The 23,483-nt window shown below is 39.5% G+C and overlaps 1 protein-coding gene across 5 annotated transcripts in view; it reads right to left on the reverse strand.

Annotated features, from left to right (window-relative positions):
- Positions 1–23,258, reverse strand: part of ndrg4 (NDRG family member 4) — a 65,626-nt gene extending 42,368 nt beyond the window's left edge. For 3 of the 5 annotated variants that reach the window (XM_085280791.1, XM_085280789.1, XM_085280788.1), the window contains exons 1-2: positions 23,132–23,258; positions 19,300–19,373 (exon numbers count right to left, since the gene is read on the reverse strand). In XM_085280791.1, the coding sequence (XP_085136917.1) occupies positions 19,300–19,373 (74 nt within the window). In that variant the 5' untranslated portion in view covers positions 23,132–23,258. The remainder of the gene's footprint in view (positions 1–19,299; positions 19,374–23,131) is intronic. The other 2 variants (XM_085280792.1, XM_085280790.1) reach the window with 1 other exon arrangement.
- Between the last annotated feature and the right edge of the window lie 225 nt (positions 23,259–23,483).

Below are 23,483 nucleotides of genomic sequence, written 5' to 3' on the forward strand. Positions count from 1 at the left end.
ACAGTGATTGTATCTGCTAAAACCAGTAAGATGCTAAGGTGCTGTATTCTGAGCTAGCTAGACGTGACAGAGTGTCTCTTTAGGCTGTAGGACACGGCATCCAATTTCAGCTTTTAGAAGGGTCAGGGCACAGGACAGTTTTTCACTTGCCCTCAGTCCAACTAATATGAGTTAAAGAGGAAGACAAGGACAAATCAGAATGAGGTTATTTTCCACTGTGCCACAGGACTCTCAGTTGAAGTTAAACTTTTGGATCATAGCTACACTCGTTGCGTACTGGAGGAAAGTCTTTTGTAACCTAGCATTAGCAAGTGCTTGAGAGGAACACTTTGAAAATGAGGTCATTAGTGCTTCAAGGCAAAAGAATAAAACACCCCTTAGTGGACACAGACCCAGACTCTTCTTTGTTTCGTTAGCTTGGGCTTTAATAGCAATATCAAAGAGTTTATGCTCATTAAAGTTACATGTTGCTTGGTGTTATTAGCGCTGAGGAAAGAAAACAGAAGAAGAATCTCTGACTACTTGTCTTCACATTAAAAACTGAGTTCTTCTAAAACAACATTCACACAACCGTCAGTCAAGCCTTCTTCCAGACCACATGTCTGTTTACCTCTTTCCTCCTTGTTTCCTTCCCCTCCTGTCTAGTTTATTAAATGGCTGAATGTGACCTTTCTGGAGCCACTGGAACAGAGCCATGAGGGGCATTAATATGAGAACAGAGACCAGACAACAACACCTCCCTTCGTCCTGCTTCCTCACTGAATAGCTGCCTGTCTTCCTTTTTCCTCTGTAATCACTTTGCCTCATTATCACCATTTCATCTTCATCATCCTTCATCTTTATAGAAAAGCAACACTTAGTTTTCCAGTTTGTTAAACTGAGAAGAAATATGTCAAAATGGGTTTGAGTTATATGCAGTTAATACAATAATGGTGGCATATTTGTCACTATGAATACCAGAATTAGACAAAAACTGTAATCGTAGCGATAGTTATTTTTCATCAATGCTGCACTTCAGAGGTACTTAAGCTGTCTTGCTGATAAAATGTCAGAGCTCATAGTATAACAAACACTGACCATGACCGAGGTGTTTTTGTTTATATAAATTGTGAAGTGAAGTTAAAAAACCATGAAAATTGTTTTGCAGGGTGTGATTAAAGCGAGGCCCATAGAAACAGAAACTGTTTAAATTTAGCTAATCCCCCCTTTAACGCTTTCTTTTTAGATTGCTCACTGGAAACCCCTGTATGACCACTCAATAACATCAAACTATTCTGGATGTTTTGAAAGCTGTTAAAACTATTCATCTGTTTCTACATTTCAGGGTCTCTTTTTTCAAAGGAATCCAGTATTTTTTACGCCTTTTTTGTCCGTTTCATATGAAGGCTTTTGTTTGCCTGTTGAAAAGCGTAATCTCAGTAGTTATATGATACCCAATTAATTGTCGTGTAGTGGGCTTTGCATTTGAACATAAACACTAACATAAAGATCACATGTTTGTCCTCATAGGACCGGGATTTGTGCCACCATGGACTGTAGTCTTGGACTAATGTAACAATGTGACCCCAGGGAACATGCTTTTTTCGCCGTGCTAGAATAAATACTAGAATAAAGTGCAATTGCACATCCACTACAGTAGGTGGCAGGGTTTTTTGCACCGAGCATGTGCACACACACAGCACACAGCAGGATGTGTGTTTTCAAAATGTTTTCTTCTTCCTAATGGGGACGTAAGAGAAAATAATTGAGAAGCACTGCTGTAGTTTGTTTATATTTTTAATTGGTAATTATGCAACAGTTTAGCCATGTTATGGAGTAACATGGAAATAATGTATCATTAAGTAAATAACCAGTAATATGTAATAGATTACTTTATGTTACCTTCATATTAAAGTAACAAAGGAAGTGACTGGTTAAGCTGAGAGATTGCACTTAGTCACAGAAGATAGCAGAGCTGCTTGGATGTGACACAGATACTGCAGCTCAACGTAATCTAAGAATAAAACTATAAATTCTTATGTCAACTGGGAATGCACTTTTGTGGGTCTTCAGACTCCAACACAGTCTGGTGGAGATCAACTCGTATCGCACAGAATGTGTGAGCTGTCTAATGTCTGAACAGACAAACCCTAGTACAGAGACACGAACGTCACTGACCAATAATCCAGTGAAAATGACAACTTTACCCACACTATGCACATGTTTAGAGTATCTGTGAGCTCTGAACCTTAAAGATGTAACGGATAAAAATAAATCTTCAAGGATTAGCACTTTATCCTGATTTCACCTCAATAAATCCTTGGAATGAATTTCTCATTTGTCTGCATAGAAGGTGTTGCAGTCCTGCCTCCAGGGTCATCATAATATATCTGAGATATAAGGATAGCTTATAGTTCATTATCCAAAATATTTCTGTTTGCTGGGCTCTGATTGAAAAATCTATATTATTTTCTCAAGTAGCTAAAGTCACTCTTTATTTTGAGATTACTGGTGCCCCCTTTTTAAAATAATATCATCATTAAGTTGATATTAGGCATTCAAAGTAGGTGTGAGCAAGTGTCACTCACCATCTTCACTCTTTCATCTAAATATGGTTACTATTGATTTGAAAATGTCAAGATGGTAAAAACTTAGCTTAAAAATGTATCATTATGGAGATTCAAATTCAAGTTTGACTGGACCCAGAATACAGAGAAGAAGAAAAACCTAAAGCCAGTCATATAAGGCTCATTAAGGTTAGTTCTTAGCTTTGGTTAAAGCTAATTTTATATTTTTGGCCCACTGATAATTGAAAAATAAAATCTTACAGGGGGAAAATAACTGCAACAAATAGTGTAGCTTCTTAGCAGAGTATCGTCTGCTCTTTCAGACGTTTCCAGAAATGTAGAGTTTGTTGATTTTAGTTGCATTTAAATTAATGTAACGTATGTATTTGAAATAACTTGTTAAACAATCTCTTTCATTCAAGTTGACTAAAAACATAAAGAGGAATCCCTTTTTCAGACGTATTAGCTCAACTTAAAAAGAGTTAAACATTGTGGACTTTTAAACTTCGAATATTTAGTTTTAGTTAACAGTTTGTTGTGGGTCTGAGTATAAATGTGATGTTCCCAGCACTGGCTGCAGCTGTCTGTGTGGTGTTCTTTACTGGTACTTACTTTGTCTCTGCATATTTTTGTTTCTCTGAATTTAGGATTTGTCACAGCTGTTTGACAGTTTTCTGTCTCTTAGTTTTTCGTCCATTCTTCTAAACAGACTTGACACATTAGTTCTCTTCTTGCCCCTCTTGCATATGTCTGTGGTTGAACGCCTACCCCATCTCTTTAACCTTTTTTCTTTCTTTCACGCCGTTGTCTCATCCCCTCGTCTCTGCCTTTTTCCAGGCTCTTTCTCACCAGCTCTATTATTCACTTTGTCGTGCTTATGTAAGACAGCTGGTTGTGAAATCAATTACCGTTGCATTACATCGGCTATATTTGTCCTTGTGACGCCATTGCTACTAGTGGAAAGATACCATTATCGTCTCCTATGAAGTCTGTGTGGTGTGTAACTGTGGATCATCTGTAGATGATTTTTAAATTTCTATTGAGAAGGTGTTTTCCATTAGATGTGTGTAGGATTTGGTGTCGACATTGCCCCAAGAAATGTTTTCTAAGATAGTTTAGGACACAGTTGGACGTAACCCATAAGCAAGTTATTAGGTCAGCATATTTCCTCTGCAACGTGGAAGCTTTAGGATCTTCTAGAATGAATTATTAGGTTATTAAAAATGTACCTGAGCTTTTGTAAAACACTGTTAGGTCCTTATATTAACAACAATTTCTCAAATGTCATGCGAAAGAGCCAGGGTTATTAATCTTTCTCATCATATATTCTTTGAGCTCATTTTGTGGTTGAATGTCTTTGTGCTACTTTAGTATATCTTTCTTCTTTTTTTTTTGCTTGCTTTGCGTCTCCGTAGATATTTTGTGTATGTGTCGTTGCTTTGGCCCTCTTTGTGAATGTCGTGCATCTCTTTGCGGTTGTTTTGGCGTTGATCAGAGTCTGTTCTTGTTTTAATCTCTGTTCTTGTAAGTTCGAGTCTCTTTGTGTTTTTGTGTCTTGGTGTTGTAGTTGCGCCTCTTTTGTCTTTTGTATTATTTCTTATTGCTGCTGTTTTGTGTCTTCACAGAGAACCTCTACCCGATTAATAATTATCACTGTAGTTGGTACAGGTTTTCTACTACGCAATAAATTCCTGTTTCCCCACCCCTCGTGTATCTGCTGAGTTCTCCTTCAGCAGTGTGAAGGATCTGGTAAACAGCACTGTCGGCAAAGCTACTGAGATGACCAGTGAGGCATGTGGATATCACAGTCAACTTGCCACAGAGGAGGGCCTAACTTCAAAGCCTCTCTTCATCCTCTTAACTAACTGTGGTCAGGCAGCCAAAGTGTCAGTGGGTGAGAAGTTATTTACAGACCTGTTTTCAGTGTCCCTTTCACTGAGGAATGCTGCCCAGAAAACAGCAACAAAAAAAGAGCTTTTTTTCCTTCAGTGAGCTTTTCGAGTTTGGGGAGAAACAGTCAGTCTCTACAGCAGTTTCTTGAGAACAAAATGGACCTGTCCTCTTTTCTTTTCTCTGCCTCTGATGCTTCTGTTTCTCTCTTTAGCTCTGCCTAGGAATGGTTGCCATGACAACCAAGCTCAGTCCCACCAGGCATGGCTCACCTTTTTCGCTTTTAAACATTTATTTTCTTATTTTAATGAATCTAAACTAGCAAATTTGCACATTTTCTACGTTTTAAATGTTTACTGCTTTGATGAAAGCTTCGTCTTTGTTCTTTTGACTTCTCTTTTTTTTTTCTTTATATTTGTTTGTTTACTTCACCTCACTGCTTTATTAATCAATCGCAGAGCTGAATTAGAACTCGAATTTGAAGTAGTGTAGTCATCAATCTAGAAAGAGGAAACAGGAACAAAATATACTAAAGTTCAAAGGTGAAAGTGAAACTTTTTTTGTACAAAATCTGGTCTGTGCAAAAATATTCGGTGGGATTATGGTCGGGTGTTTTCTATAGAAAATATGTGCTGGAAGGGAAAACCTGCTTTACATGATGATAATACATGTGACCCACAAAACAACACGAAACAGTGAGTGAAAAGCTGGAAGACTTCAGTTAAAAACTGGTATCATTTTACATTATACAGGTGTGACAGGAAACTGTCACTTTCCTTGCAATCTGCACATGACTTCACGAGTAAAGTTACACATATTTGTCTCTATTATTTCAGGGTTTCACCTTATAATCAAAAGCACTGTTGTTGTGATTTGGTATGATATAAATAAAACTGACTTGAATTAAACATTACTGACAGAACGATTCCCAGGAAGGCACATAGTGGCACGAATTCCATTATTGTATTAACTCTATTATCACTCTCACTCCTAGCCCTGCTTTAAAATTACACATAATGCCCTCTTTTGTTCTTCATTCACGAGGACCTCTTGCCAAATTACACATCTCAGTGTCGCACCATGGTAACCCTTTCTCACACTGCTTCCTTGTCCCTGCTCATTTGTGTAGGGTTATGAAACCATTTGTATCACTTTGGATTGTTACTGTGTATCTGTTCAGGTGAACTCAGGGCAGGTTAGAGAACTAGTGGAGGGATTTTAATAAGTCTTTATAAAAAAAGATGTTCTATGAATTATAGGAAATATTGGTGCACATCAGAAGTAAGCACACAGTACACATGCAATGCTGTGTGCTGCTGAACCTTTATGCTCTGATGGGGTTTTTTTGCTTCTTTTTACCTCTACCCCATTTCCTCGAGGCGAAGGCCTCCGTTGTAATTAAAATGTGTTGTTAATCCATAATCCAAATACAGGCTACAATGATTTATTGCAACACCTTTTGGTACAAATTTGTATTACACAAAGTACAGCATTTCCCTGATATATTGTATATGAATTAACTTTGTTAATTTTCAAAGATTCTGAATTATTTTTGCTCTCTTGATAACTTTTATTTCTTTTGCCTGTCATATCATTTCCTAAGTCTGGGTTAGACGTCAGTGGTAATAGTGGTTTTTCAACTTGGAGAAAACTGTCTGCATTGATACACTAATATAATGTAGGTAAAAGACAGAAAATAGGTGCGATAAAAACTACATGAACAGAAAACCAGGAGTCAATCTTGGCTGTTGATATTTATAGAAAGTGATCAGAGAACATAACAATAAAACCCTTGTGAATCTCATCTGAATGAGGCCTGAGGCAGCTAAAAACTCAGTTAGTTCAAGTTTGTCAGGTACTGGACATTTTGCTGCTACAGTTGGAACAAACCGTCATGAGAGTAAAGCTACACACAGATTTCCTGTATCTGTGTTAGTTATGCAACTCTGAGGGGAAGGTTGGAAACTGTAGGTCTAGTCATTCAGTGACAGTGAAGCACTTTAAGTGGATGCAGTTACAGTATAGAGGCTAAGAGTGACGCTTCCTGTCAGGAAATCAATTGCACTGCCATGTGGAGGGGAACCATCTGATCTGACGGACACTCGCTCAATCGATGCTTGGAAAGTGGGACAGCACAGGACAGCAGAGGGACAAATATGACGACATAGTGTCACAAAAACCATGTTTAAATGTTTACAAGGCCAACATAAACCAGCAGAAGCCCCTTTAATAAAAAGCAGTGAGGCAGAAACACTGGTGTGATGTGCAAGTGTCACATTATATGTACTCCCCGCCTTGTAGTGCTATAGTTTGCTCAACGTGCCCTAAAGGCTTTTCGGTCACTGATTCCAACACTTTGAGCAAAAGTGCTGAGGCTCAGCTTCCTCTCCTGCACGGAGGATACAAGGTTACCGACTCTGCTCGAGTGTATTAATTAGACATATGGCTGCCACACTGCCCACCAAAGGATATGGATGTGGGTCTCTAACTCTTCTCCTTTTTCACTGTGATCACACACATCTATCTATAGATAGACAGATAGATATAGGAGGAAAAAATGTAAATAGTTTGAAGAAAAAATGTTTGCTAATAAATGAGGACGCTCAGTCACAAAGGTGGAAGTCAGGGATGAAATATGTCCAAAAGGAGCTCTGCTGTGATTCTGTAACTGCCAACAAGAATCCTCACAGAACTGATGTTCCGCTTCCTGTCTAGCCTCAATATGAGCACACTGAGCTTCACATAACTAGCTGCTGCATTTTGACTCTGCCAAATATCCCATTCTTGCGAAAGAAATATCTCTAGGACTTCCGAAGGACTTCGATTGGCACAAAGTTTCACTTAGACTGAATTTATTCACTTTTAGATCTGTAAAACTTCAAATCTGTCCAATATTTATGAATTTATTTACATTTGACAAGTATCTCTGGAATTAATGATGAACTGAATAGACTTAAGCTTCCTTGCTCTCAAACACTAAGCTTCAGTTTAACTTTGACTGCCTTAAATTTAAACCATGTCAGCCAAGGTTTAAATTAGGGTTTTGTGGCATATTTAGACTTTTTGAGGATATAAGTCACAGGGTGTTACTGAACATTGCTGGTTAGCCATTTATGCTTGAATTTAATGAAATTCTCTGGATTTTCATCTGTTTTATATTCTATACTGAACATTTTAAAAGCAATGAGGACTGAAAAGCACAGGAGATTTTGCTAGCAGTGCTAAAAACGAGGCTTTGTGGTCGATTTTTGCAGAAAAAAGTTAGGAGAAAATAATTTTTTATATGTCAGTAGATTAATTTGCAGTTCAGTTTGTTAAAATGTTAAAATTAAAACATTAAAAAGCATTTTTAAAGCCTGATATAAAACAGGCTTGTGTACACTTTTGCATGGCACTGTACCAGAACTAGCTATCAGGAGCCTGTGGGAGCATCGCTAATGGCAGCCTGCTTAAGAAGAAAAAGATGGTATAGCTGTGTTTCAGTCCTGATACAAAACAAGTTGTTTTAAGCTTAGAATCAATAAAAGTCTCGTTCCTGGTGTTCTGCTTTAAGTCACCTTCACTGAGCTTTGCTCCACCGGATCTTGCATCCCTTGTTCTTCAGTGAATGTGAGCATTAGTACACTGTCGACTGCTTCACTACCTGATTCCAAAAACCTCTCTGGGGCAGATTAACTGGTATGTCATTTATCAAAATGCTTAAACATGTCTCAGATTTTGAAATGAAGCCACTTAAAATGTTAAACAGCAGCACAGCCCTGTCCCCGAACAGCCATCTATCTCGTCCTGTATCTGCTGCCTTGTTTCATCCCTTGTTCACTTGATCTTGTCTTTTTTATGATATTGAGCTAAGTAGATGCAATTCCTAAAGGAGCTTCCAGCAGATGTTAATCCTTGCTGACACAACCCAGCATTCACTCCTACAACTCACAACATCTCTTTCATCTCCATTACCTACGCTGTTGGTTTGTGGGTGGAGAAACACACCTTCACATGCATCTTCTTCCTTTTTAATGCAAAGAAAAAAAATCTCAACATTTCTTAAAACTGTTTTTAACTCACAATTAGTAACAGAGCTATTTCCACTATTTGAAATGAGACTTTTAAATATTTATAGCTGCTGAATGTCTGGAGATGGCTGAGAAGCTACCTCAGAGCCAAGCTATCAATGTAGGAGTGGAAGATTAAATATTAAATATCAGCTATCGGCTCCAGACAAACACACAGCGGCACTTTCTGTTCTGGCAGAAAAAGTTTCCTCGTCAGAGAAATCAGATGAAAGCTTTGCGTCTGCAAAAAATGCTTCACTCTGGAGTCAGAAAAGCAGCTTAGAGACAATAAGTAAAGTGCATTCATACTCAGGATATTCAGAACGTAATGTGACCTGAATCAGACAGGGTGAGTTTAAAATGGAAAACCAGCATAGAGGATGTAAGGAGGGTCCGGCCGCACAGTGGTGAGCTCACACGTTTGACAGCACATTCGCTCAGAGCTCTATTTTCACCTCATCTCTCAGCGGGAACGTCAGAGTCAGGGTGTGACAGGGTCATGCTCCCGAGAGCTGGACTTACCGCAGCAGTGAAATGATAACGCTTACATTAGTTTAGATTTGCAAAGAGGACGAAACACTCCGGTTATTGGCAGCTTTCAGAAGACAAATTTAAGCGTCTCTAAAGTATCTTCAGCTCGCACCAGAATTCAGTTCGAGACCAATTTAACTTTGTGTTGTATTTTTCCCCCTGGTGAATGTCTCAGTACATTTGCATGGGCAACTCGAGCTGCACTGTGTCATGCTTCACTCTTTTCAGGTCATGCACTGAACTCAGCCTCCTACTTTGGTGACCACGTCCCTGTGACATGTCTGCACTGTTGCTGCCCTGCTGTTTCAACTCCTCCAGCAATCACCATTCAGGATGTTTACCCATTAATTCTCAGTTTCTATTTGCAGGAAGTGATGAGATTCACAGCCTGGGAAGGAGAATGAGCTTTATCTCTGATTCATCTCAATCTAAGAGCTGACATTATTATTCATCAGTTGAGGGATGCAAGACTTTGACTTTGTCTGCATGCCATCATTTTTACGCATAACTTAAGTAAATGCCACACTGATGTACATTCTGATATGTGATCCCAGCTTTGAAGGAGTTTCTTGGGTGGATGAGGAGCTGGCACTGCCTGAAGTGTGATCAGTGATTAAAGTGAAACCCACTTGAGTCCCACAGCACATACAGTTATTCACCTCATTAATTCCCCCGTAATGGAACCGACGACATGTTCAGAGGCACTGTACCGGGTCCTCCTTAGCTTTTCCTTCCAGCAGTTTTGGCTGAGTAAACATTTTGTTTTTGATCATCACCTTGTTTCACACACACAGGGGTGTGTTCACAGCTGCAACTTTACTCAGCAAGTTTGCAGAAAGTTGAATAAGATAACTTGAACTGATGTCGAACAGCTGCAATAAAAAAAAAAGCTGAGGCAACACATACGGCTGCCTGTAGCTGTTATTCTCCACCACTGTGTAAAATCATGACCTAAATAATAACATTATACTGCTACAAGTTTTAAACAAAGGCATCTATATCCCTGATCTTAAAAAAGGATAAGGATCCACTACAATGTGGCTCATACCGTCCCATTTCTTTGTTAAATGTGGATTATAAAATCCTTGCTAAACTTCTAGCGATGCGTGTAGAAGCAGTCTTACCATCTGTAATCAACCCGGACCAAACAGGCTTTATTAAAGGGAGATACGCCTTCTCTAACCTTAGACGTTTGTTTAATGTTCTTTACAATCCCTCAGACTCCAACAGCCCGGAGTTTGGGATCAGTCTAGATGCTGAGAAGGCTTTTGACAGGGTAGAGTGGGGATACCTCTTTTATGTCTTAGATAAATTCGGCTTTGGTAAAATATTCATCTCCTGGTTGAAACTTCTTTATACCTCCCCGCTTGCCGCTGTCAAAACAAATGGCACATGCTCTGACTTCTTTCCTCTGTTTAGGGGGACCAGGCAGGGCTGTCCTATGTCGCCGTTGCTATTTGCAATTGTAATTGAGCCCTTAGCCATATCGCTAAGATCAAACCCAGGTATCACCGGGGTTTCTAGAAATGGTATAGAACAAAGAGTCTCCTTATATGCAGATGACTTGCTTCTTTATATCTCAGAGCCAGCATCCTCATTCCCTTTGGTACTTTCAATACTTGAACAGTTTAGCCTTATTTCTGGCTATAAACTGAATCTTGCCAAGAGTGAACTGTTTCCCCTGAATGCTGCTGCACAGAAATATCAGTGCACAGCACTACCTTTTCGAGTTGTATCAGACAACTTCACATATTTAGGGGTTAAAATTACAAGTCATTTTTATGCTCTTTTCAAGCTTAATTTCGACCCACTTGTGGAGAAAGTTAGGCAGGATTTGGACAGATGGTCTCTACTCCATCTGTCTGTAGCAGGGCGCATAAATACAATTAAAATGAATATCCTCCCCAGATTTTCTTTTCTTTTTCAGTGTGTCCCTGTATTTATTCCAATTTCCTTTTTTGTTAAATTAGACAAGATTCTGTCTGGGTTTATCTGGAACAAAAAAACACCCAGAATACGCAAGACATATCTTCAAAGACCGAAAAAGATGGGGGGGATGGCTTTACCAAACTTTATGTTCTATTATTGGGCATGTAATATTCGTATTCTCAGGTATTGGCTACAGGGGGAAGACACGAATAATGCCCCGGCCTGGCTCAGTTTGGAGACTTCTTCCTGTGTCTCAGCCTCTTTACCAGCCCTGATTTATGCCCAAAAGCAGCCTTCGAGTACAGGCTCTTATAATAACTCTATTGTCAAAGTTACCTTGAAAATATGGTATCAATTTCGTCGTTATTTTAAGTTGACCTTTTTTCCCCTTCAATCACCCATCTTGAAAAATCCCTCTTTTCAGCCTTCGTTAACTGATGGTGCTTTTTATTTGTGGGCCTCTTTGGGTATCAGGTCTTTTTCTGATCTGTACATTCAGAATACATTTGCCTCCTTTGAACAGCTCTCATTGAAATTTGGCCTTCCAAAAAGTCACTTTTTTCGCTATTTACAAATCCGGAGTTTTGTTAAGGAGAAATCCTTTCAGTTCCCATCTAGACCTTCTTATCATGACTTTGATAACCTTCTATTGCCTCCGCCCTCATTACAGGGCCTGATCTCCTGTTTGTATGGGAGAATATGTTCCTTTGGCAACTCTTCAATCTCGGCTATTAAATTGGCATGGGAGCAGGATCTGGGGTGTGTGATCCAGGATGACTCTTGGGATAAAATTCTTTACCGGGTCCATGGCTCCTCATTCTGTGCCAAACATGGGCTGATTCAATGTAAGATTCTGCACCGTGTACATTGGACTAAGGCCAGACTAGCTCAAATATACCCCAATCTTAGCCCTGATTGCGACCGTTGTCATCAAACACCTGCCTCCTTAATGCATATGTTTTGGTCATGTTCATCCCTCAAACAATACTGGATTAATATTTTCTTGATTTTATCTAAGATCATTCAGCTAACCCTCCAACCTGTGCCCTTAACTGCTTTGTTTGGGGTTCTTCCTGATTCAGTTGCCTTGCCGACGCCTCAAGCGGATCTGGTCGCATTTCTCACCTTATTGGCAAGACGCAGAATATTGCTATGTTGGAAGTCCCCTTCTGCCCCATCCTGGGAAATCTGGATCAGAGACGTTTTGCATTTTAGCAAACTCGAAAAGATTAAATTCACCCTGCGCGGGTCTACGGCCAAATTTTTTAAGACCTGGCAACCCTTTTTTGATCATGTTCAGACTTTGCGGTCTCGCAATGCTCCCAATTAGCCAGCTCAGACTCTATCGTATTTTATTTTTTCTTATCTTATGTTCAAGTAAGAGGCCTAAGTTTAAGTATATGGATTCTATTGTGCCTGCGTTCTATGATGGTATTTATTTAACTACTTTATACATATTTCTTTTCTCTAACAGAATTGATTTATCCCTATAACTAAGTTGACCATTTATCATGTGTGGGTTTTTTTTTTTTTTGTTTTTTTTTTTTGTTTTTTTTTTTTGTGTGTTTTGGTTTTTATGTGTCGGTGTGGAGGCGGGGGTTTTGGATACTCTCCACATCTCCCTTGTACACTCAGGAACTGTTGTCTTGTACCCTAGGGTTTGTTACTAGTATTATTAGATTGGATTTTTTCCTTTTTCTGTTTGTACACCCACTGGTACTGCTATAATTATGAGGTGGGAGTGTATGTCTTATATTGCTTTATGTTCTTTAAAAAGAAAACGGCATATTGTTCAATTTGTCTTTTGTAAATTCGATGCAAAAACTTTAATAAAAATATCAGGCTGATAAACAAAGACTCCCAAAGGGACAACAGCCCAAGGGCGAGCAGCTCTTCACACTGAACCAAAGCTCGTAGGTGTTGAATACTAAAGTCTTACAGCTCGCTTCTCAGTGTTTGCTGATTTTGCTGTTTTCATGTCTTTGCAAAGTCAGAGGCTGAGGAGAACATGCATGAAGGACTGTTTTTTTTATATAAATAAAATTGAATTGAAGTGAATTGAAAAGGAAAAACATAAAACATCAGTAGAACATCTGTGAACTTCCTAGTTTTAATGATTTGTCCTGTGGTTTATAATTTCCTTCTCTGTTCACCTGGATGTGGCATTTTCAGTGGGAGGAACATTTGGTCTGAGACTGAAGAAGTCACTTTGTATTTCTCCCAATAAAAATGCTACAGTGTGATGAAGGAAGCTTTCTGGGATTTTCATACCGGGATGACTCAGCATGCATCGAGACAAGAGTTTTCTGTGTAACTGCTGAGCCACATTGCAGCGCGAGACCCGCTGCAGGCTATGGAAACATTTCCCCAGACAGTGATGCGTTGCTTTCTTTACCTGCAAACTTTGATGGACACTGATGATGGGACACTGCCTCAGGAGTTTTACGTGAATGCACAGCGGCAGGTGTTCACGGTGAATGAGGAATAAAGGCCCCGGGCTGTTTTTCATTGTGTTCTTTTGGTGTTGGATAAAAAAAATCCTCTCCTTTTCCAGCGTGACAATTCCCCCAAACAGAAAGGTTCTAGGACTGCCAGAGTTGTTTGTGTAACTTATATGAAGAGACTGACGTGATTCAAGGTTTTCACTGAGTGTGGCTCTGCATCGTTTGCTCTTCTGGGGCTTCTTCTAAAAAATATTTCCTTCACATTGCAAGCGTCTCATCCTCCTCGCAGTTATGTCATGATGCTGCAGAACTGAACTTTTAGAACCTGCTAACAGCCCAGCACTATCATCATCCACTGTATTTTAGTCACCGACATTCACACGTCATGACTTGAATTTATTTGGCTCATGCTGAATGGCACAGTTGGATCGTCCGGCAGCGGCGCTGAAAAATGCAACCAAATGTCCCTTCTAGTGATTGTGTTTCTATGGTCCGCCCACGGCGCTGTAGGACGAGCGCCAGCAGGACAGACGGGCAGACAGCGTGTGGTCACCAGCAGTACACTGATGGGGGAGGGGAGCGGTCGGTGGATTCTTTCCTGAACCGAACGGAGAACCCGATGTCAAGAAGCGAAGCCCAATGACCCACGGTGAAGGGATGAATGGTTTCCTGAGCAAGCCGCAGTCACTTCCTCCACAGACGCATGGGTTTAATGCCACTACCACTGCAAGACAGGCCATAACCCACAACCCCAACAGCAGTGATTGGCCCTGCATTTTATACCTCACTGAGACTGGAGGTGTTACACCAAACAGGCATTGAGATGGAAATTTTGAGCTAAATTGTCAATATTTGTCACATTTAAATCTATTTAATGTTCAGATGTTTAGATCATTTTAGAGTTACATAAACATAAAAGTCTTAGAAGTGTTGTACATGCCTATTATTTAAAGACTTGGGTAACACTAACAATTTAATGGGCTGCATTTATATAGCGCTTTTCGAGACCCTCAAAGTGCTTTACAATTCCACTATTCACTCTCGCATACTGGTGGAGGTGAGCTACAGCTGCCCTGGGGCAGACTGACATGGCAGGGTGCCATATTGCGCCATCAGCCCCTCTGGCCATCACCAGTAGGCGAAGTGCCTTGCCCAAGAACACAATGACCGAGACTGTCCGAGCCAGGGCTCGAACCAACAACCTTCCGGTTACAAGACAAACTGCCAACTCTTTAAGCCACAATCGCCCTAATACACGTGTTGTTGTGTGGACTTAATGTGCTCTGATGTGTCGTCATTTGTCTGTGTTGTGTCGATTTGTTGCTCATTAAGCTGACCGGTCCTGCTTTAGACTGAGTGTAGAACCATACGCCCACTGATACTGGAATAAATACACTGCTCAAAAAAATTAAAGGAATATCTTTTAGTCAGGCTATAGCATCAAGTCAGTGAAGCCTCTGAGGTATTGATCCTATCAGTTACATAACAGAGAGGGTTGTTAATCATGTTCAGCTGTTTTGATCTTAAATTAAATAAAAACAGGTGAACTAGAGGGGCAGCAATGAGACAACCAGCAAAAACATGAAATTTACAGGTGGAGGCCACTAACATGTTTACCTCCTCATCTTGTCTGACTGTTGTTTCACTGGTCTTGTATTTAGTTAGGGCAGGGGTGTCCAATTAGTTCATTACCAGGCCTCTGGAGAACTTCAAGACATGTTGAGCCATTTAAATCAGCTGTGTTGGATCAAGGACACATCTAAAACTTGCAGAACACCGGTCCTCGAGGCCTGGTAATGAACTAATCATTTGATTCAGGTCTGTTGACCCAGGGTGAGATCTAAAACCTGCAGGATACCAGCCCTTTAGGCCTGGACTTGGACACCTCTGGGTTAGGGTATACAAACTACCTGTGCAACAGGTAGTCCACTCTTCCAGGATGCCACATCAAAACTTTCCACTGCCAGAAGGTTTGCTCTGTCACCCAGCAGAGTTTCGAGAGCACAGAGGAGATTCCTGTAGACAGTCCACAGAGGGACTCACAGGCCCCTAGAGGCCAGGTAGATATCAAGATGAAATCACTGGACCCAGTGTCAGACCCTACGCTGGCACAGAGGGTGCTGAGTTACTCTGGGTGCATGACAATCCCAGCCTCATGTTGCCAGAGTATGAGGCAGCTCCTGGAGGATGAAGGAATTGATACCTCTGACCTCCCCCCACGCTCGCCTGACCTAAAGCCAATCGAACACCAGTGGGACATTATTGTTCAATCTTTTGATCCAATCATTCCAGGTTGCACCTGAAGGTGTTCAGGAGCTCAGTGATGCTCTGGTCCAGATTCACTTTTTTGAGCAGTGTGCATGGAGATATGTAGAGAGATAGAGACCGTCCAAATAAAAAAGAATGCACAGAAATGTAGAAATATATTTAAACAATGCATTTCTCATATTTTTAATGACAAAAAGGTTGCATATTCAATAATATATTTCTACATTCACATTTTCGTTCTGTAACATTGTAGCGTTAATAACTGAAGACTGAATTGTCCTCTTGTTGCTGCTTGACAGCCATTTGAGGGAAATATGAGGAGGTGCAAGAGAAACACGCCACATGTTTTATTTTTAGCTTGATGGATTATTTTCCTGATATGTCAGGATACTATTTTCATTCTAGACAAATAACCCAACACTTAACGCTTAATCAGTAATCAAGAAATGATCACATCGCTATTTCCGTACTTCTCCTGCTGCTTTTCTGATGAGAGGTGTGTCCAGTTTTCTACTGATTTACATCTGAACCTGAGGGCAAAGTCATGTTTCTGCATATTATATGAAGCTGTTGCTTGTGCTGTGCCAGCCTCCATTTTTAATATATGCCCTCCATTAGTGACCACAGAGTAGCACAGAGCTGGCATTCAATAGCCAGTATGTATCGATCGGATCATTTTTACTCTAATACACCATGAACATTCTGTGTTTTATACTGCAGCGTAAAACCCACAAATTTTGCTCTTTACAAAAGATGACTTACAGTCAGGAGGAAAAGTGAGTAAACCCCAGAGTGATGTTGCTTTGGTATCAAATGTTTCAAACTTGTCACAGTAACTGCTTGCCTCCAAGAAGAAATCCTTCTAGAAGCAAATCTCAGCTCCTAGGCTCTATTTTGAAGGATCTCTTTGAGTATTTGGGCAGTGATTACAAATAAAATAAATGACAATTATTTTAATTCATTTCAAAGGAACATAAAGACTACATGCATAGAATCACCAGACAAATCTGTTTGCTGACTTTGTCTCAAAATGGCATTAAAAAGGCACATTTTTCCTTTGGAACAACATGTTTGCTGTTACAGAGTTCTGCCATAGATTTTAATTCATGGTGCATTGAGAGGCATGTCTGTCTAATTTAATGTCTCTGGTGTTTGTTCTTGTGTGACATTAAAGGTCACACAGTAGGAATTCTTCCTTTCTTCGGTAAAACATGCTCAGCCAGCTCACAGTCGTCACTTTTGCTTCTTTAGAAAACTCTTTTTTCTTGGGTTTGCTCTCATGCTGGAATATTCCTCTGCTGCCAAGCTTCTGGACACTGGGATTCATCTTCTCAGCCAGTTTTTCAATATAGCCACAGGCACTCCATGAAAGGCACTCGTCAGTGCCTCCTCCTGCACTTCTCGGAATCAGCTGATTTATTTTTTTTGTATAATACTTCTTGTATATTTAATAAATTCAACTGAAAATTGTACCGTTCTATAAATATTTTCCAATATTTTCCAGAAATACATGGGAAATTAGATACTTTACGAACATGCTTGAGCCCTCTTAACATCTTAAGTACAGGACATGCATCAAATTTTCAGGGCTTAAAAGGTGTGATCGCTGCTGAAAACTTATTCTATACATCTGCTGTTTTTCCATTCATTTTTAGTCCACCAGTGTCCATCCGTATGTATTTTTGAGCTAATAAAATCTATTAATGGGAAGTATAGTTTGATGAGATACATTAGCTAATTTAATGATTGTAGCTCTTGAATAAAAAATATCAGCAAAATAGATTAAAAAAAAGATAAATCGCAACATTTACTCATTTTATTCTGATTGTTATGTTGAAAAAGTGCTATTATTGTTCCTACAAGTGTACTTCATTCAAGTCCACAGGTTTCTAGCTGTATGTAGATGTACTTACTTTCACTGTATGAAGCTTCTCCTTGTACTATATTCACAATAAAAGGTTTTTCAGTTGTTCACAAGACAGAATACTCAACTAATCCTGCAGTTACCGTGAGGTGATACAGCTTTGAATCATTTGACATTAAAGGGATATTCCTTAGAAGCATACTCGGTTTTGTTTGCAAACTATATTTTGAGCACACGGTGAAGCTCTGCAACAAAGAGGCATTAATATGCATGCAGAGATGTGTGGAACATGGAGTTCCATCAACAATGAGTCAGTCACACAGGATAGTCAGCACCAGGGCTGGCATTTCAAAATTAATGGGTGACAGCAAAACATAACACACACACCGAGGGGAAAAAACAAAACAATGTGTGCGATGACGGGGCATGCTGATATGCTTTAGTAACATTAGCAGTTTGGAGAAAGATTCATCTCCAGTCAGGCCTCATAGACTCCAAAATGGAACTGAAACTTTACAGAAATATGAATGTGCAAAGGATTGTTGTGTGAACCAACAAAACTGACGGGAGTATTTAATCACATTAAACTGAATCAGTTAGGCCCAAACACAAGACAAAAGTGACCAGGCTAGGATCAGCTGTACAAGCAAATTTCAGCTGATGTTATGAAAGGTGAAATCCAGCATCTTGTGTGTTTGTTTTTTGTTTTTTCACCACATTTTTGGGATTGTGTATTTATTTAGAGCCAAGATTCCTTATCAAGCATCAAAATAAATAACTGTTAATACGTACAACCCAAGTTTTCTAAAAGCTGCTAATCTGTTAAACTACAATCCTTAAACAACAGCATCCTTTAAGAAGAAGTTCATAGCTATTAGTGCATTCCTGCGTACATCTCTGTACTGATTTATGATTCTTTATTTAGAATTTATGATATAATCCAAATATCAAGCCTACATATAAGAACTAGGATACAATAATATGGGATGTAAAACAGTATGGGAATTCAGTGGTAAGATAACAAATAATGGTATATAGGAAATCATTCACTGTCATTTAAAACAGTAGTATTAGCATCCTGTAAGCACGAGCTTAGCAAAAGCCCAGCTACAGGTTGAATTTAAACTGTTCAGGTGTTTTCTATACAGTCAGAATTAAATAGAGTGATGCATTTAAAAATATGCATATTAAAGCGATGAAGAGTCTGAAGGATGAGCAAACTGCACACGCTGGAAGAGGCTCATACCACGCGGTGTGTCACCTGGATGAGGTTTTTGCCAACGGTTGTAGAGAGAATTTTCAATTCAAGAGTCTGGCGTTATTCCCGGCCTAATTCCTAGTATCTGTTCCAGTATCTGTTGTGTGGTTTTTTTCTTCTTTAAAAAAAAAAGTTAAAAAAAAATAAATAAATAAAATAAAATAAAATAAAAATATATATATATATATATATATATATATATATATATATATATATATATATATATATATATATATATATATATATATATATATATATATATGGCAGATGGACTGCTCCTGTCAAATGCATGTTTGTTTAACAACAGAATTATGATTTTTGATTGGATTTATGGGCATTTGCTGGCTGCTGCAGAATGAATGCTTGAAACACTGGTCTGACTGATTGACAGAATGGGGCGAATGGACAGAGAATGCCATAGATGTATATCCACTCGGGTTGGATAAAGGAGAGACCTATGTGGTACAGTATGGTAGGTTATGTAGGTAGGTAGGTACAGTGGCTTTACGATCCTACGTACATGGTCTGCAGGAGGCTTTGTGGAACCGTGCAGCCAGCCTTGGGAGGGAAGTTCCAAAACAATCCAGGCCCCATCTAGCAGCAGGTATAAAAATACAAGAGACAAGAACTACTGTACTAGCGTTGGTGCATTGCAGGTGCAAAGGCAATAATAAAATTCACAGGTTATAAGAGGAAAGGTCATGCAGCAAAGCTACAGAGAACAGACAGAAGGAATAATAAGACAGGCGACAGAGGTCAGTAAGAAAATGGTCATAAAAAATTAGGGAGAAAAATGTAAAGGTTAAATGATAGAAAAGGACTTTTCTGTTATTAGGTGAGTGATATTTAATTAGTCAGATTTTCAAATCAATAAAAAAGCCATGGGGTTTCTAATAATACATCAACTGACTTTTACTGGCCTCTAATAGTGGCCAGAAAGACATGCAACAACCTTTTATAATTTATATAGATATAGTTTCCAGGAGACACAAGGATGCTACTGGGTTAGAGCAAAGATCCAACACAAATGGGGACGCAAAGGGGAAATGTATCAGCATGCAAAACACGGTAATAACAGTTTTGCTTTTGCAGTGGCTCGCTCTCAGTGCCAGCCTCATTGTCTAGCTATTGAAAATGCCACTGGGGGGAGGGAGATGGGGGCTATGGAGTGGTGCAAAGAACCCAAAGAGCAAGAAGAGTTGTTTCCAAACAGAAGGAACAAGAAAGCGAGCAATGAAAGCTTCACATACCCGACATCTCTTCTAAGGCATAGTTTTGTTACCCCCATCTGAAATGTAGGTTAATCTTGCTGTTTTGTACAAGGAAATGTCTTAACAGAATAAAAGTGTGTAGCCAACTTGAGAGCTGATGTGACTGCTAAGCACCTCACAGTCAGCTTAAGTTCTGCTCAGAGGTTAAAGTTGGGGAATTAGCCATTTAGCATTCCTTACTAAATAGTTAAATGTTCTAGAAGCATAATTTCAACAGTACAGTATGTGATTTCATGTGTTTGTCTTGTATTTTAGAGAGGAGATCACCACGTAACCACACTGTCAAATCTCACAACATGTAGCCTCTGACTTCAGCACTCTATTTCTAAGCTGTAGTGCCTCTTCACCTCACTGTGCAATACCTTTTGTGCAATACTTTTGTTAATAGTCAACGGTGCAATAGACTCCATACTTGAAATGTGCAATTCACTTGTATTTTTATTTTTATTCCTATTTATTCTATTTATCCCCTTCGTATATTTTATTTATATATGTCTCTGTATTTATATATGTGTGTGTGTGTGTATATATATATATATATATATATATAATATTCTGTAACTGTAACTTCTGTCAGTGCTGTGCTTTTGGAAACCGAATTTCCCAGAGGAACCCACCCGAGGGATTATTAAAGTTTTATCTTATCTTATCTTATCTTATTTCTTATCTGTTAATTCAAAGTAATAAAGTGATCCCCATCCAAAAGTCAAACTTTTCTCTTTGCTTTGTTTCAAGCAATTTACTTGTGACCAAAGTAAAGTGATTTGAACTAGTCAGAGCTTTATGAAGATCAAATTGTGGCTAAAAGGTTTTTAAGGTGTGAAAACTCTTGAAGTTTATGCTGACAATAGCAAAAATATCACCAGTGCTATCCATCAGCCTCCCAGTAGATGCACGTTTGAAATAAATTGGAAAATTCTACGTGAGATCTTTTCCTATTTAGGGTTTTCATAAGATTGTTAGAAAACTTCACCTCCTACCTTGATCGTGAATTCAAGGTGAACAAATTGAAAAGATTAAAAGAGTCATGTGACTGCAATGTCCATTTTTTATCTGACTTCTATCTATTTATCATCTTGTAGTTTATAAAGGATTTTTCCCCATTTAGCATGTAATTAAAAAATAACATCAACAACACTAAGTCTAACCCTGGATGGGCTGGTCAGTGTTAAGTCCTTAATGATTCATATCTGTGCTTTATGCATGTGCAATTGTATGTTTGCTATGCAGATGTCGTGAACTGTCAGAACTGTGCTAATTACATTTAGCTTCCTAAGCAGTGGCTGCTTGCTAGCTTTTAAAGCTCCTCTGACTTGGGGCTTGGTATTGGGACTTTCCTACTACTTCATATGCTTTGTTGATCTGACAGGTTGTCTTAAATTTTTCATCTGCACAGATGCGTGGCTGTGAAATTTCCCAATACCTTTGATTTTCATGAAGTCCACAAGATGTAAAGTCAGAGCTTGAACTTGTGGTTAGAACCAGCAGGTGAAACATGGAAGCAGGATCGCTCGTATCTTATTGCCATTTTGGACACGTAGTAACCCTTATTGTGCTTTTTATAGGGGATAGTGACCTTTTTACTTTGAGTTGTAGTGCAATACATAGTGAGTTGGATGTAGGGAGCAGTAAAATTGCGGATAATTATGAGCTGTTAATCGGAGCATAGTAGCAGGAGGTGACATGATTTATAAGAAAAACCCAAAACTGCATCTCTTCCACTGGAAATTAAGCAAGATTTTAACTCATGTTGTTCATACTTGTAGAAAATTCTGGAATAATGTGATAAATCTATATCCCCAAAAATCCCCTCTGGCCAAATATGGACTAACTGGATTGGCGATAAGGTGTGAGCTAGCATTGCTGTGTGGCTCGTGATGAACAAGAGCAGGAGCGTATTGCTCTTTGTAAATCTATTTATAAACTGCGAGCTGAGAAACAGACCCGCTCCCGAAGGGGAGGCCAGCTCGGATTCAGCGGCTGTTTCATGTTCTCAAGAAGCAGCAGGAAGAATACGAGTCAATAAGTTTTGTAGTAGCTTGAAATCTGAACATAGCAAAAGATGCACTGCAAGAAAATGATAAGGGAAGTGCATTTGCTGATCTGATAGAGAAATTATGTAAGAGGTGCAAATAAAAATAAGACATCAACACTGTTGCTTTTTCAAGGATATGAAAAATGCTCTTTAATCTGTTCATCTGTTCATTCTGCTGCTGGTGTGACGCTGCAAACCTCACCGAGTTCTGATAAAATCTGCATATACATTAATGTTGTCTTATATGGTTCTTAGTTTTTAAATGTGATCACCCAGCCACTTTATTTTGACCACGATGCCCCGATGCTTGATGGTTCTAATCTGTCTGGTCCTGCCAAGACCACTGAGACAAATGCAGGCACTTTCAGGGCACCACTAACACAAGCCTGCACCAGATTCAATCAACTTTTATGACTTCCACCTACTGTCGATTCATCATCCAGCTGACTCAATCTCCTTCAAATCCAGCATTGTTTTCTTTAGCACGCATCGCTCCCTCCCCTGCCATTGCCAAAGTCAGACACATCAGAATGAGACGATTATTAAAAGCATCAAGACTTTTTTAAACTACAACTTTATAATCCAACTGTAAACCAGGGAAATACAATATAAATGCAAAGGCTTTGGGTTTAATACATAATAATAATCCCGTCTGGTTTTCTAAATGTCGCACTTTTGTTCCTGTGGGGTCAATAAATTCAACCTCTTGACATCCTGTTCTCACCAATGCAGAGGCTGGAAACAGGGGTGTGTATATATGTGTGTGTGTGTGTGTGTCTGTGAGAGAGAGAGAGAGGAAAAGTAAAAAGCACAAAGCTCCAGCAGCAGCATTCACATACACCGTGCCAAAATTCCTGTCCTCATTTTAACATCCTCCTCCTCTAGTCCTCAAACACAAAGCAGGCTCACTGCATCCGAGCTCAAAGCTGAGGGTAGAGTCAAAACACGAAGCTTCTCAAAGAGTTCACCTGCAAATGACTGTTTGCCACTTAGGTAGAAACTGTTGAATCAATATCACAATCCAGGCAGACAAAGCTTTACGGTACCTGTGGTGTTGTTCAGAGCTTCTGTGGTCTGGTGTAGCTGTGTTTTCTGTGTCCGTCCCTCAGGCTGCTACAGACTGGCTGAGTGTACGTCTCAGAGTGTTTGTGCGTGAATGTGTGTGTCTTCCTGTGGTCGCACTAGAAATGAGAGAGAAAGAGCTCTCTCTCTCTCCCTCCCTCTATCTCCCTCCCCTTCCTGATGATAAACACAGAGCACGTGGCTTCACCAATGATGCAGCACGCTGACAATCACAGCACCGAGAAGCGAGGAGAGAAGTGAAGGATGAAGGAGAAAGACGCTGGTAAAAGTATAACAAAGTGAGTCTGTTTAGAAGGAAAGCGTGGGAACGATCTT

This window comes from Mchenga conophoros, linkage group LG7 (genome assembly GCF_057382185.1).
Source record: "Mchenga conophoros isolate Kocher_MC1m ecotype Shallow Benthic linkage group LG7, M_conophoros_male_GT1.1, whole genome shotgun sequence".
Taxonomy (NCBI): domain Eukaryota; kingdom Metazoa; phylum Chordata; class Actinopteri; order Cichliformes; family Cichlidae; genus Mchenga; species Mchenga conophoros.